Source organism: Coturnix japonica, chromosome 7 (genome assembly GCF_054131305.1).
Source record: "Coturnix japonica strain WE chromosome 7, WE-NBRP24, whole genome shotgun sequence".
NCBI lineage: Eukaryota > Metazoa > Chordata > Aves > Galliformes > Phasianidae > Coturnix > Coturnix japonica.
Window position 1 is genome coordinate 16430661 of NC_140669.1, and position 13671 is coordinate 16444331.

General features: G+C 37.2%; 1 protein-coding gene across 17 annotated transcripts in view; it reads right to left on the bottom strand.

Annotated features, from left to right (window-relative positions):
* STK39 (serine/threonine kinase 39) overlaps window positions 1–13671 on the bottom strand; it is a 112878-nt gene that overhangs the window by 46480 nt on the left and 52727 nt on the right. For 12 of the 17 annotated variants that reach the window (XR_014947937.1, XR_014947936.1, XR_004307918.2 and 9 more), the window contains 5 exons: window positions 11730–11839; window positions 11528–11629; window positions 10103–10236; window positions 7017–7065; window positions 6849–6914 (listed from right to left, as the gene is read on the bottom strand). Coding sequence is in view for 11 of the 17 variants with exons in the window: in XM_085552430.1 (XP_085408556.1) it covers window positions 6849–6914; window positions 7017–7065; window positions 10103–10236; window positions 11528–11629; window positions 11730–11839 (461 nt within the window). In the remaining 6 variants the exon portion in view is untranslated. Of the gene's footprint in view, window positions 1–6848; window positions 6915–7016; window positions 7066–7231; window positions 7256–10102; window positions 10237–11480; window positions 11630–11729; window positions 11840–13671 lie in introns of those variants that run through there. The other 5 variants (XR_014947939.1, XR_014947938.1, XR_014947940.1 and 2 more) reach the window with 3 other exon arrangements.

Below are 13671 nucleotides of genomic sequence, written 5' to 3' on the forward strand. Positions count from 1 at the left end.
CTGTTTTTCCAACAATATTTTCCTTTTTATTACTTCCACTAAATAAAGTCTCATTACCCAATTTTAATTAACAGCAAATAAGTCACTCCTTTAATTTCTATTTTAACAACAGTATTTTCAGACATGAACATGCCTCTGTACTGACCAGGATATTTTCAATTAATTGCATAAAGGAATTGTATTGTTTCTGAAAATTAACACTTAACCTAAAAACAAGAAATCCTGATTATGCTATGCAGCGTGACATGATGGGTAATAATCCCAGGTCTCACAAGGAAGATTTAGATTGGATATTAGGAAGAATTTTTTCACAGAGAGGGCAGCCAAGCGTTGCAACTGGCTTACCACAGAGTTGCTACCCCTGGAGTGGGTTTAAGAGGCATGAAGACATGGCACTAAGAAACATACTTTAGAGTAAGGACTTGGAAGGTAAGGTTGATGGTTGACTTGATGATCTTGAAGGCCTGTTACAACCTAGATGATTCAACAGTGCCACGGTTTTAATTCATACATGTCAATAGAGACTTTTATATCCTCTTCCCTGTGCCCCAATTAAATTAAGATGCTAAGGCCAAGTTGGTATCTGCAGATGTCAAAGAAAGCCAATTAAACAATTAAAAATATTGTAAACTAGCAAAGTAAATCAGTAGCCAGACAGATGGACAAAGATTAGACATCAGAGGTTCTGAAGAGTTGAAATTAGACCTTTTATGGTCCCTTTCAGCCCAAGCCAGCCTATGATTTTACATTCTTCAGATGAATAGACTTCAATATGGAGAAACATTAATAAAAAGTTATATGTTGGATGGATCATGAGATCCTAATTTCTTAATCTACATTTTCCAACCCTGCTAACCTGTGTTCCTTCAACCAGGCCATTTACTTAATTGAAAAAGCCACACGGGAAATAAGAGAGATACAGCTTCATTTAGAGCTTTTATTACTCTGTAGTGGAAAGCTCATCACAAGATAGGTTTCACTACCAGTGATACAGTCACACCAATAATTATTTATTAATTCTTCTCTGAAATATATATCAGTAGATTATTTCCCTATGATTTTCACTTACCTTCAAGATAAAAGGTTGAAGATATCCTATGAAGGGGGAAAATCTGATTTCTTCCCTGTTCTACTTTAAGTATAAGGCTTGATCACACACAAGTAAAGTTAGTGTATATATTCTGCAATCACACTTTTTTTACTAAAAAAACAAAACAAAAAAAAAAAGGCCCAAACTTATTCAAGAGATTTAGCATTTAAAATTGCAGGCCTAGAGCTGCTCCTAACATAGGAATGCTCCTATACCCTGCATGAGTTTATACATCATCCTAGTGAGTAAACCCTGCATGATGTGCTGTGTTAGGTGTGGCTGCCCTCTGCTGTCAGTTCCTCTCCTAGACAGCACAGCCAGGATGCACAGTTTTTGTCATACAGTTGAGTTACGTAGTATGTAATTGAAAAGGGAAAAATAACTTTATTCAAACAGTGCACATGAAGGTAAACAATCTTGTCCTGGAGCTACTTCTCAGTGCTAAATATGATTTGGACTTTGTATATACACCATTACGGTCCATCTTTCCACTGTTAGCCTTAAAATGCCTATTCTGATTAAAATGTTGAAGTATCCAGTGCATGCCATAATTATAACTTCTTCAGCCAAGAGCACTTTTTAAGCTAAATTTTCCCGTAATATCACTCTGCAGTATATTCTCAAGGATGTCCTGCTTAATCTATTCTCCCAAGGAATTATACCATCAGTACCAAGTGTGTGTGGGAAATATGTGGGATTAAACAAACGCTATGAAACTTGTGAGATTCTCCAAGCTTTTTATAGTATAATAAGGAAAATTTATTTACTTTCCAATTCTCTCAGTGTTGGTCATGGTATTTATTTCCTTTTGCAAATTCACCTTAAAGAACTATGGCTAGTGATTAAGTTCTCCATATGAAAACAGAAATTATCCCAGAGTTATTCCTTCAGTCTTTCAACAAAGCAGTAGCAGATAGCAGCACTTCTCTGAATGCAGGATCATTCAAAAAGTTTTGACAGCATTGACAAAATAACGATGCGTCCTGTAGAAAGGTGACAAATCTCACAGCAACCACTGATTCAGTTTGGTCACTGCATACACAAAACCTCAGCTCAAACCCAGAGGAAAGAAGACAACTTGATTTGGAAGTCAGATGGACAAAGAGTTTGAGGCTTCATTTCTCAGAGAGGAAACAAGTAAAAACCATCCTGCACTAGAAGAGGTCTGAAGCACAGCTGTATTAACAAAAGTCTTTGGCAAGGAGCCTCTACCAGATGAAATCCATTACTGAAATGAGCAAATGATGCTTTGCTGAGGTGATATCACACTGTTAGAGCTATGAAGGAAACCTACAATGTAATGATACTCCCCACACTATATGCAGATGATGGTTAATTTCTTCTACAGGATAACATGCCATTCAGAGCCATTTCTCTAAATTAGCTGTACCACAGAGCTAGAGTTTCAACCCATCAGTAAGGGTATTTCTACTAAAATTTTAATAAAAGCTGCTATCACTCACACTAATTATCTCCTTATACCAGCTGACTTTTTTTCTAGTAACTTACAACTCGAAAGACCTGAAGAGCTTCTATTAACAGTGAAGAGCAAAATTACCTTTCGAAAAATATAATTCAAGACCAATTATTACTCAGAATTATTATTTTTTTTAAAATCTATTAACAGTTCAGACAGCTCTAAAATGAAATGCAGATGTGTGTTTTTCCCTGTTCACTCTGTAAAAGTGTTGGTCATGCAGATTTTGAAAATTAAAGAGACAGGATTAAGAAACTACAAAATAGACGCATGGCCTTTGGGGATACAGAATATTTACAGTTATAATTAATGTTTGCTTTTTTTTTTTTAATGTGACTAGATTTCAAAACTGACTGTGGAATTCTGGAAGCTGCTTCTCATCTCCTCTGTTCAAATACAGCATTTCTAGTCAGAAATGAAAGATGACTTAGCATTCAGTCCAAAATTAATACTACTTAACAGATTAAAGCATGCATCTGTACAACAGCTTAGCAAGAAGAAACAGTTTAACAAGAGTGTAAGACAGCCCTGAGCCAACCATGACAATGTGGACTGTCCTTCTACCATAACACCATCCAGCAAGGGGGAAGCTTCAGTCTGACCTCCCACTTCTCTACTTAACACAATCAAAATAAAGAGCTACTGAGACAGGGAGAATATATGCACAAATTACAAAGACATAATTTACAGCACAGTATTTTAAAACCACACCGTAAGAGTTGTTTAATCTTATCAATTTGGTATTTGTAATAGAAAACCCCTTTTCAGAGTTGAATGCTTTCCTCACAAATACAAGCCATGTGTACCTCCTTTCAGGATTTCCCAAACAGGCCTGAAATCATTTTCAGTAAAAACTGTAAGCAAACGTAAGCTGTAAAGGCAGCAGTAAAACATCAGAATTCTATGTCATGAGAAAGAAAAAGTAATGTTAAAACTTAACTGAGGCTGCAGTTCTATGCAACAAGGCAAAGTAATCAAACATGCAGTAAATGCAAGAAAAAATAAAACCCTACAGAGCAGATCTGATACGTGCCCAGCACTTGTACAAAATGAAAGCTCCTCATCTTTTGCCCTGGAGACACTTTCTTCTACTGCAGGAGTTATTCCCTCCAAGAGCGACCTCTTAGACATTTTTACAGGTCATGTGCATGAGTAACCAAATTCTGCTTATAAAAGCTTTTGGGGTTTTTTTATTTAAAAACAGTTAAATAATAAAATACATTTATATTTTATACTGTCTTAAAACAGCAGCTACAGCAAGATTACGTGAATTTTAAATTCCTAATGAATATTGCATTCTTTTAAAAAGTAAATAATTCAGCATTTTCACTAACTAAAAATTATTTTTCCATTTTATGCTGCAATTAAATGACCTCGAATTTAATACTCTAGTATCATTCAGCTTTTATTTCTAAGAATCACTCCTTTTCCAAAATTTTCAAGAATTATCCTATAAGGCATTCAGTAACCTATTGCTGATGGTGCTGGGGAAGCTACCATGTACTCATTTTGTAACTCTAAATGAGAAGTCAAAGAAATAAGTACATGGGTACATACAAATTATCCTGTACAGCTGATCTGAAGATACAGCTGAGTTTTATGAGGTCCATACTCTCTCAGAAACCTAGCTGGTACTACAGCATACCTAAATTACCCCCCTAACAGCTAAGAAGTAAAATGAGCAATGCTTTATCCTCTCCACTCTGGGTAGGTCAATTTTTATGTGGGCACTGCTGCCACCACATGGCCAATTGTCTGTACTTTGCATTTTGCTGATGCTGCGCTGCTCAGTAAGCTGCTTTTCAGCTTTCTATTCCAGCCACTTAAAGCTGAAACATCACACTGATTTCCCAAGTTGCTTCCACCTAGAAGGAGAACTAGAAGGACCTCAAAGCATTCAAATCTTCCCGACTGCCTTATCCTAATGAGGACACCAGAGACGGATATCCACAAAGGCAATAGAAAAAAAGCACCAGTTTGGTTCACTGATAAGAAAACAAAAGTCCTACAGACATTCAGTAACCCTAAAATTGGCATACCAACAAAGGCTACAACAGTTCACAGAACTACAGAATTGCTCAGGCTGGAAAAGACCTTCAAGATCAAATCCAACCACAACCATACTACTAACCATACTACCCCAACTCTCACGGCCCACCACTTAATCACATCCCTGAGCACCACATCCAAGGAGTTCTTAAACACATCCAGGGATGGTGACTCAACCACCTCACTGGGGAGCCTATTCCAGTACTTAACAACCCTTTCTGTAAAGAAGTCTTTTCTGATATTCAACCTATACCTCCACTGGCACAACTTGAGGCCCCTTCTCACTGGTGACAGGACAAGAGACCAACCCCACTCTTGCTGTAAGCGCCTTCCAGGTATTGGACAAGAGCAATAAGGTCACCCCTCAGCCTCCTTCTCCCCAGCCTAAACAGCCCCAGTTCCTTCAGTCTCTCTTCATAAGGCATATTCTCCAAGCCCTTCACCAGCCTTGTTGCCCTTCCTTGGACCTGTTCCAGCACCTCAGTGCCCTCTCTGTTCTGAGTTGCCCTGAAATGAACACAGTACTCAAGGTGAGGCTGCACCAGTGCTAAGTACAGGGGCAGGATCACTTCCCTTGTCCTGCTTGCCACACCATTCCTGATACAAGCCAGGATGCCTTTGGCCTTCTTGGCCACCAGGACACACTGCAGACTCATATTCAGTCAACTGTCCATCAGCACACCAAGGTCACTTTGTGTCAGGCAGCTTTCCAGCCACTCCTCCCCAAGCCTGTATGGTTGCCGTGACCAAAATGCAGGACCTCACACTTGGCCCAGTTGAAACTCATACAATTTGCCTTGGGTCATTGATCCAGTCTATCCAGGTCCCCCTCTGTAGTGCCTTACTACACTCCAGCAGATCAAGGTGTTGTGTTCTTACTGTGAGTGCACTCAATCCCCTCATCAACAGCATTAATAAAGACATTAAATAGGAGCTGCCCCAGGTCCAAACCCTGGGGCACACCAAAAGTGACTGGCCACCAACTGGATTTAACTCCACTGACCACAACTCTATGGGTCCAGCCATTCAGAGTTTCACCCAGAGTAGCATATGACCATTCAAACCATGGGCAGCCAGCTTCTCTGTGAGGATGTTGTGGGGAACAGTGTCAAAGGCTTTACTGAAGTCTAGGCAGACCACATTGATAGCCTTACCTTCATCCACTAAGCAGGTCATTTTGTCATAGAATGACACCAAATCTGTTAACAGGATCTACCATTCATGAACCCATGCTAACTGCACCTGATCTCCTGGTTGACCTTTAACTGATCCACGATGGCTCCAAAGATTATCTATTCCACAACCTTCCCTGGCACCAATGTGAGACTGATAGGTCTGAAGCTAACATGGTCATCTTTCCAGCCCTTTTTTAAAATGGACATTACATTTGTCAGTTCCTTTCTGGAAATGTTCTCCACGAAACACCTTCTCAAAAAAAAGCTGCTTTTTGAAAGCTGGACTGAGCACACCATCCCATTATCTGCGCAGGCTTAGCAATTTCAGCAGGTTCCTCATACTGAAGTAATACTGTCAGTTTAACTAATTTTCAGTATAACTTCTCACAGATCACAAATATAAGTTTAAATTAATTTCTGTTATTAGCTCTTATAAACAGCTGCTTCCTTTAATTCTTAAGTTATAAAATACCTGTTCAGATTTTTTAGTTCTGCTACACCTTACCTGGTAAACTCATTTACACAAGTACCAAAAGCACAAAATAATCAGCATATGCCATAGCTGTGCATTTAACTTACTCTCGAGTAAGGCTTCACAGGTCCAAGCTACTCAAGAATTCTTGTCAAGTTTGACTCTGACTTGCACGTATTTCAATGCAATGCTTAAAATAATACAGAGAAAAGGGTATTCCCCAATAAATACCATTTCCAGTATCTTTATTCTTTCTTTAGATAAGAAAATAAGGGCAAATTCTGCAGTCTGTGAGCCTACATGTGTGTAGTTCTGTCTCTCACCATCTGTATCATCATGTCACCTGTACATTTCTAAAAGTGAGTGGGAAAAAGTCATAAGATACATATAATATATATTTTGGCAACTCTAATGAGGAAGTCTAAATGCCCCAACGCTTCCTGGAGAACAATTGCAGAAACTATTCATCAACAGAACCTATGAAGAAATGCATAAGACAGCTTAGTCACATCAACTAAAATCTAAGGCAATTAAACAGTCTCCACCTTCATTTGCATAGAAGTCAAGAGAGATGAAAACACTCACCTTTTTTGCTCTTTGTGCTATATTAGGTGTTCTAGTAAGAAGCTTTTCAATCAGGTATTCTCTATTCTGCAAAATCAACATTTGGTAAGTTAAAAATCAATACAGATGGAAAAAATCATGTAGATTTTAAGGCAGAGCAAAATTAACTTGTAGGGTTAAACGTTTTACCTTGGCTTTCTGGAAAAATTTGCATTTTAAAAGTTCTGCTGCTGTTGGCCTGAAAGATCAATAATAAATTAGAACAGGAAACAAAGACCCCTCTCAGTGAATACAGTACAGGGCGTTAGTTAAATAGTACATCTCTAATACTCTTTAATTAGTACTGTATGAATGGGGAAATGAATGGTAATAGCTACTAAACTAATTCACACATACTTACTTACCACTCATGAAAAAATTAAGTTTCCCTATGGCAAAGATACCAAAAAAAAGAAATCAGTACCTAAGTTGCCAACTTTTGCCTTTTTTCTTTTAACAGAAATGCATTTTACCCTTAAAACAAACAAAAGCAAGCAAATTAAAAAAATAAATAAATAAAGTCAGGCAACATGCTTCCTGAAGTGACCACATAAATGTAACTGAACTTTGCTCCACAGCAATGAAAGGGTGACTGTATTTTCTAGACAGTAGGATCAATACCTGTTAACTGAACTCCTATTTCAGTGATGCATACAGGTATTAACAGCACTGACTCTATCAACTGCTGCATCAACCAGGAAGTTATCAGGAGCACTTTAGGACTAAACAAACATCAAATCAACTGTTTCGTCAATACCTAGACGTTTCAACTTTATTTGCAGTTCTGTTCAAGTCTGTCGGGTTGAAACCAGATGATCTTTGAGGTCCTTTTCAATCCAGGCCATTTTAAGATTCTTCTGATCACCCTCAAGTTTATATTTTCGATATTTTCAACAGATTTTCAGAATCTTTCAGCTACAGAAATGATGATTCCAATACAAGGATTTATTTACCCCTAGCCTCAAGGACCTAAAGCTACATACCTGGACAAAACTGTAACATGGTGCTGAAGACAACGATGGAGAGAAAAGCTCTTGGGATGATCTAGAAACGACTAGATGTGGTTTATTTGTTTGGTTTCTTAATACCACTAGGAACACAGACCCCTACCAATTTATAGGTATGGCTACATTTAAGGAAGCTGGAATCTTCAAGATTCCTAATTTCCAAACAAATAGAAGCAATATTTGCTATAGTTTTTCATTTGAACTACAGCAAGACAGTGATACAGATCAGATTAGATAAGACAGGGGAAAGCTTACCTACAGAATGTTCTGACATGAAGAAAGAAAAATCTAAGCTGCTTTATTTACTCTGAGATCACATCTGATAAGGAAGTGAAGAAAACAGGAATAGTACATATTCACTCCTGCTAGAAATAATGAAACTACTTGGGTCATCAACAACAAGCATCTAATGTAGACACAGACAGTAGTTCCACAAGAACTTATTTTGCTTCCACTCCAAAGCACCTAACTCTAAAATAAAGGAGTTCTTAGAAGTGACGACGTGTTGACTGCCATCCTGAGTTGTAATTTGCACATGACCCTTGGATGGATAAAATTAAGGGGAGCTTTTTAAGAATCACTTTCCATGTCAAATTTTCAAAGTTCTGCCTCAAATCAACAGATTTAACACAATGTGCAAACACAGCTTCCGCAACTGACGTAACTACTGAAGTATCTCTGCCAAATTAACTCCAGACTACAAAGAAAGAGTAGCAATGACCCTATAACACAAGAATGCTGTCACATTAAGAATAACTGGCACATAGATCTCATGACCTGTATGTGATAAGCTAATTGTTCAGTTCAGATCAAACTTGAGCATGAGAATACAACATACATGAGAACACTAATGTTTGAACACTGTCAAATAACTCTTGGCATTATGCTTACAAGTAAAGAAAGAATTTTTTTAAATTATGTTTTCATTCCAATTTAACCTTACTCTGAAAACCACTGGACACCGTGGTGTGACACTTAAAAGAAACTTCACAGAATAGAATCACATAATTATTTGGGTATGAAGGGTTTCAAGATTATCTATTCCAATTCCTCTGCCATGGGTAGAAATGCTTTCCACTAGGTCAGGCTGCATATGACCTCAAACACATCCAGGGAAGGGGCATCCAGAACTTCTAGAGACAAAGATTATCCTTGATTATCCAGAAAAAGATTTCATCCCTACCTATAAACAACCAGCAAGTAGCGGTGCAAAGCTTCAAGCATTAGGATTTGTTAATAAGACCAGCAGTTGCAAAGGACATGCAAAAGACTCTTCAGACAAAGCAGAATTTAAAGGATTTAAAGAATAAGGATGGCACTATGTAATTTTTCTTAATCACACGTATTTTCTAGTATTGTTGCTGTCATCTTTCCAACTTGATCACTACATATCCTGGGCTCAGTGCTAATGGAACACCAGTGAAGACCTACACACCCACTAATCATAAATCTCTTCAGACCACTCTCTTCCCCACCCCCACCCCAAAACATCAGATATAAAAATTTTAAAGTGATACACTGAACGCTAGCCAGAAATATTGTTATTTAGAATCTGCCTTCTCCGCCTCTTCAGCAAAGAGGCCTATGAATATGGGTCTGCACAGAAACAAAGAATAAATAAATGGTTTGCACTGGGAACCAAGGACCTGAGCAATAGATTTTAAATAGATGTTTAACATCCCCATTATCTTGGCTACCCCATTCACCAAGAAAATAGCCTACAGTAACTTTATAAACTCTAAACAAGCTAGGAGCATCCCATCTCTGTTACAAAGCTATCTCTTAATACAGAAAATTTCTATGGAGACATTTCATTTAAAGGCAATACTGAGCTTAGAAGAAGGAAGTACTAAATTACTGATTTTTTAAAGATGAAGAGGTCATTATGTTTTGTTACCAATAGTTCTGCCTGATCAACCTGAACAGTCTTGTTAGATTTATAGACAATACCAAGATGTTTATTTTGCCAGTAATGAAAAAGATATAAAGCATGGTCTGTTTGATCAGGACAGGATATCTAAATATAAGCAAATGAGGTTAACAACTCAGAAGAAAACTTAAGTAACGATAAAAAGGCAATTTCTTCTAGACGAAGACACTGATGTTTGATATCTGCAAAGTCCAACCCGTATATTAAAGGGCAATTATATTTAAATACCAGAACTGTAAACAGTTTCTATACTTTATAAAATAAAAATAGTTACACTGTACACTGCAATGAAGACCTACCTTTTGGAAGGATCTTTTTGAAGGCATAGAGAAATTAATTTTCTAAAGGATTTGCCATACTTTTTCATCATCTCCTTGTCCTCTACACCAGTTTCTAAAGTGGGAGGGTCATTTTGCAGCGTCAGCATTAACACCTACAATAAAACAAACAAAAAAAAATTACTGTAAGTAAAGTCAAATCAGAAGATGTATAACTAAAGAGAAACTGTTCTTTGGAGTACATACATTTAAATATCTTGGTTTACAATCAAAACAAAGTAATGCTAAACATCAAAATAGCATTTCTACACCATCCTCAGAGCAATTAGTGGTATAACTTGTGTAAATACATTAAAAATCAATAATATAAACACTACAATTCCCCAAAGAAATGATAACTCAAGACTCTAAAATAATGGGGAAAAAAACTTCTCCCTGGGTGTTGCAGCATCACTGGACACAGGATTCATGAGAGGAATATGGACATAATAGTGAAGCAGAAAAGGAACAGTAAGCAAGGTTGCTGCAATCAGCATTTTCGCAGCACAAATTAAGAAAATACACAACACTTTAGTGAAACACTGCAAGATCTCAAGTACTTCTGACCAAAGCTTATGGCGGTCTTATGCCTGAATAACAAAATACATTTTATTATCAGAACAGCTTCAAAACATAACTGGTAAAAGAATGAATATGTTAAGTTAGACACCATTCTACAACACCTTTTCAGAGATAGTGCTGTATACAATACAGCAATTGCTGTAAAATTAAGCATCTTAACTTTACAGAAGATGGTGTATCTTCTCAATTTTGAACATTTACAATTCATCGTCACCACAAGAATAACAAACATCATCAGCCACAAGGTTTTTTGGTAGCTGCTTTTTGTTTGCTGTGGGGAGCAGAGGAGGGTGGGCTTTTTCCAAAGCAGGCTCCCCTGAAAGACTACATTGTCCAAACTCCTCTAAAAGCAACAGCACAAAACTCATTTCAAGGAAGCTCCATTACTATCTTTATCAGTAAGAATGAAAAATACACAAAGCATTAACAAATGACCAAACTGAGACAACAGTTTTCATTTTTAAAGGGTAACTTAAATTCTAAGTTTCCTGGTTTGACAAAATGAACTGCAGCTTTCTCCTACTTTTAAAAACAGGTATCAGATACTGGACTTGCAGTTCCATACAACCACTTGCACACTTTTTCTGAAAACCTCTATACTGCACTATTTCAAAAGCCAACAGGCATAAAAACAGAATCAGGAAGAGTTGCCTTTATTGTTATGATTTTCCTCTGAAGTGAATGAAATACAAAGTAAAAGATAGTAATAAAGGTTCAAAGTCCAGCTTTTTAGATCTTTGCCTTGTACATCAGTGCCCTCACACAGCTGCCTACACACCCTTAAAAATCCAGAACACTCCAGCATTAATATAAAGTGACGTTTACTTTCATAGGAGGATATTTGTGATAAGGCGCCGCTCCTGTTGCTAACTCAATGGCTGTTATCCCAAAACTCCACATATCAGCCTTGAAGTCATAACCTCGCACCTGGAATAAAGCCAGAAAGGAAAAACAAAGTGGTGATACGTGAAGTTCTAAAAATTAAAGATTAGGTGATTTTATTTTTGTTTTTACGTATTTGTAATACCTGCTCCATCACTTCAGGGGCCATCCAACATGGAGTACCAACAAATGTTTTCCTTACTTTGTTACGAGTCATATCGCCTCCAGTAGCTAAAAATGCACTAACACCAAAATCTGGGGAATAAGAAAAGAAGTTATAGCCAGTTAAACTAATAGTAACAAATCAAAGTTTTCATAGAGTAAAAGTGAAGCCAATTCTCATGAGATCAAAGATACACAACTGAAAAAAAGGAAGACATCCATTTCCAGGAATTAAGAAAACAAAATGCACACAGGAACTACTAATCAACATATGCTCTTAAAAGGGCATTAACTGCATATGCTCATTTAGCAAAGTCAACATATCGGCTAGACAAGCTAGCGGCATTTGTCATGATATGGTATTAATTTATGTTGTCTCTGGACCAAAGAGATTTTTCAGTGAGTTGGACTGCTGCTGGTAAAACAGTTCTACTCCATAACTAACATGTACTTTGCAAGCAAACACTGCTCAAAGAACGCATAAACATTTTCAGGCTGGGTACTCTTAGCCCTAAATATTTTACCTTTTACATTTATTTTCCAGCAGTAATTCTTCAGCTGCCTTGACTATATTCTTTCTCTTCCCCAAATTATCAGCAGAGATTACATAACTGAAGTATTTACTTCCATTTTAACCATGGCAAACCTATGGAACCATCTAACTCCACGGAAAAGGGTTGTTGGGGTTTTTTTGGTTTGTTTTTGTGTAGAAGGTTTATTTTTTAGACTACAACATTAGAGAAGAGCCTGTTCCAGAAACACTGGACAGGCACACAGAGTCCACACTGTCACTTCCCACTATTAATCCTTTCCAATTGCCAGAACACAGTGTTCATTCTGAATTGCCCTTGTGGTCTGGATTTGGGGGCTTTACCATTACTTTCCATTAAACAGCCATTACACATGGAATTCTGGACGCCTTCTACATCATTAAAACACACAAATACAATAGACAAAAGAAGAAAACTACAGAGAATATATCAATTTTTTAAACTTTCCCACAGCTTATCTGATGAATAAGAACAAATCATGTTTCCCCCCAAAATCTGTAAGTTATAAATTAGAGGGATTTCATTTGAATTTCTGAAAAGGGTGAATAGCTTCAGAAACACCTACTTCAAATTCTGAATGTCCTAAATTCAATACTGTTATTTGTAACTATTTTTTGAGGAACACTACTGCATAGGAAGAAAAACTGCATAAGCAGAAAGCAAAAATAAACACATAAGTGAGATAAAAAAACCCCACATCTTTTCAGTACCAAAGACAAATAGTTTGTATCAGATAATGGCTTAAAAGTCCTTCCAGGAACTGGGATGCACAGTTCTGACAATCTTTGAAAAAGACATGAGCCACAAGACAGAAGAGGAGGGAGGACACATTGGAACAACAAGCAAAAACAAACCAAAACCCTCTCCTGTATATGCTTCAAAACTGAACTTTTGTGACACCTCACTGGAAATGAGGCAATAAGCATTTAATCAAATCAAACAAACATTTCACACTACAATTCTAGCCAAGCAATATACACTTCTGAAAAGAAAAAGAATGCTTCCATGGCTCCTCAGTAAAAACAAGACATTCATGTCTCATTCCAGACATAGCTTTCACAAATGCACATTGCTTAACAGACATGATTCCACAGTGGCAAGCTTTCTATCACATAGCAGACACAGTATAAATGAAGAGAAATTTCATGAAGAGGATAGTTTAATACATTACAAGGAAAGAGCTGAACAATCTAGTGTTAGATACTAGAAGTCACAATCTCTTTATTGTATGCTCTTCATTTCATCTTATTTCGGTTCTTTTGCTGGTTTCTTAGATATTTTGACCCCCTCTAGGCAATTCAGGTTTAGAAGGCTGTAACCCTGATGAAGCACTGATCATCTTGTTTGTCCAAGACATCAGATCTTGCAGTCCCA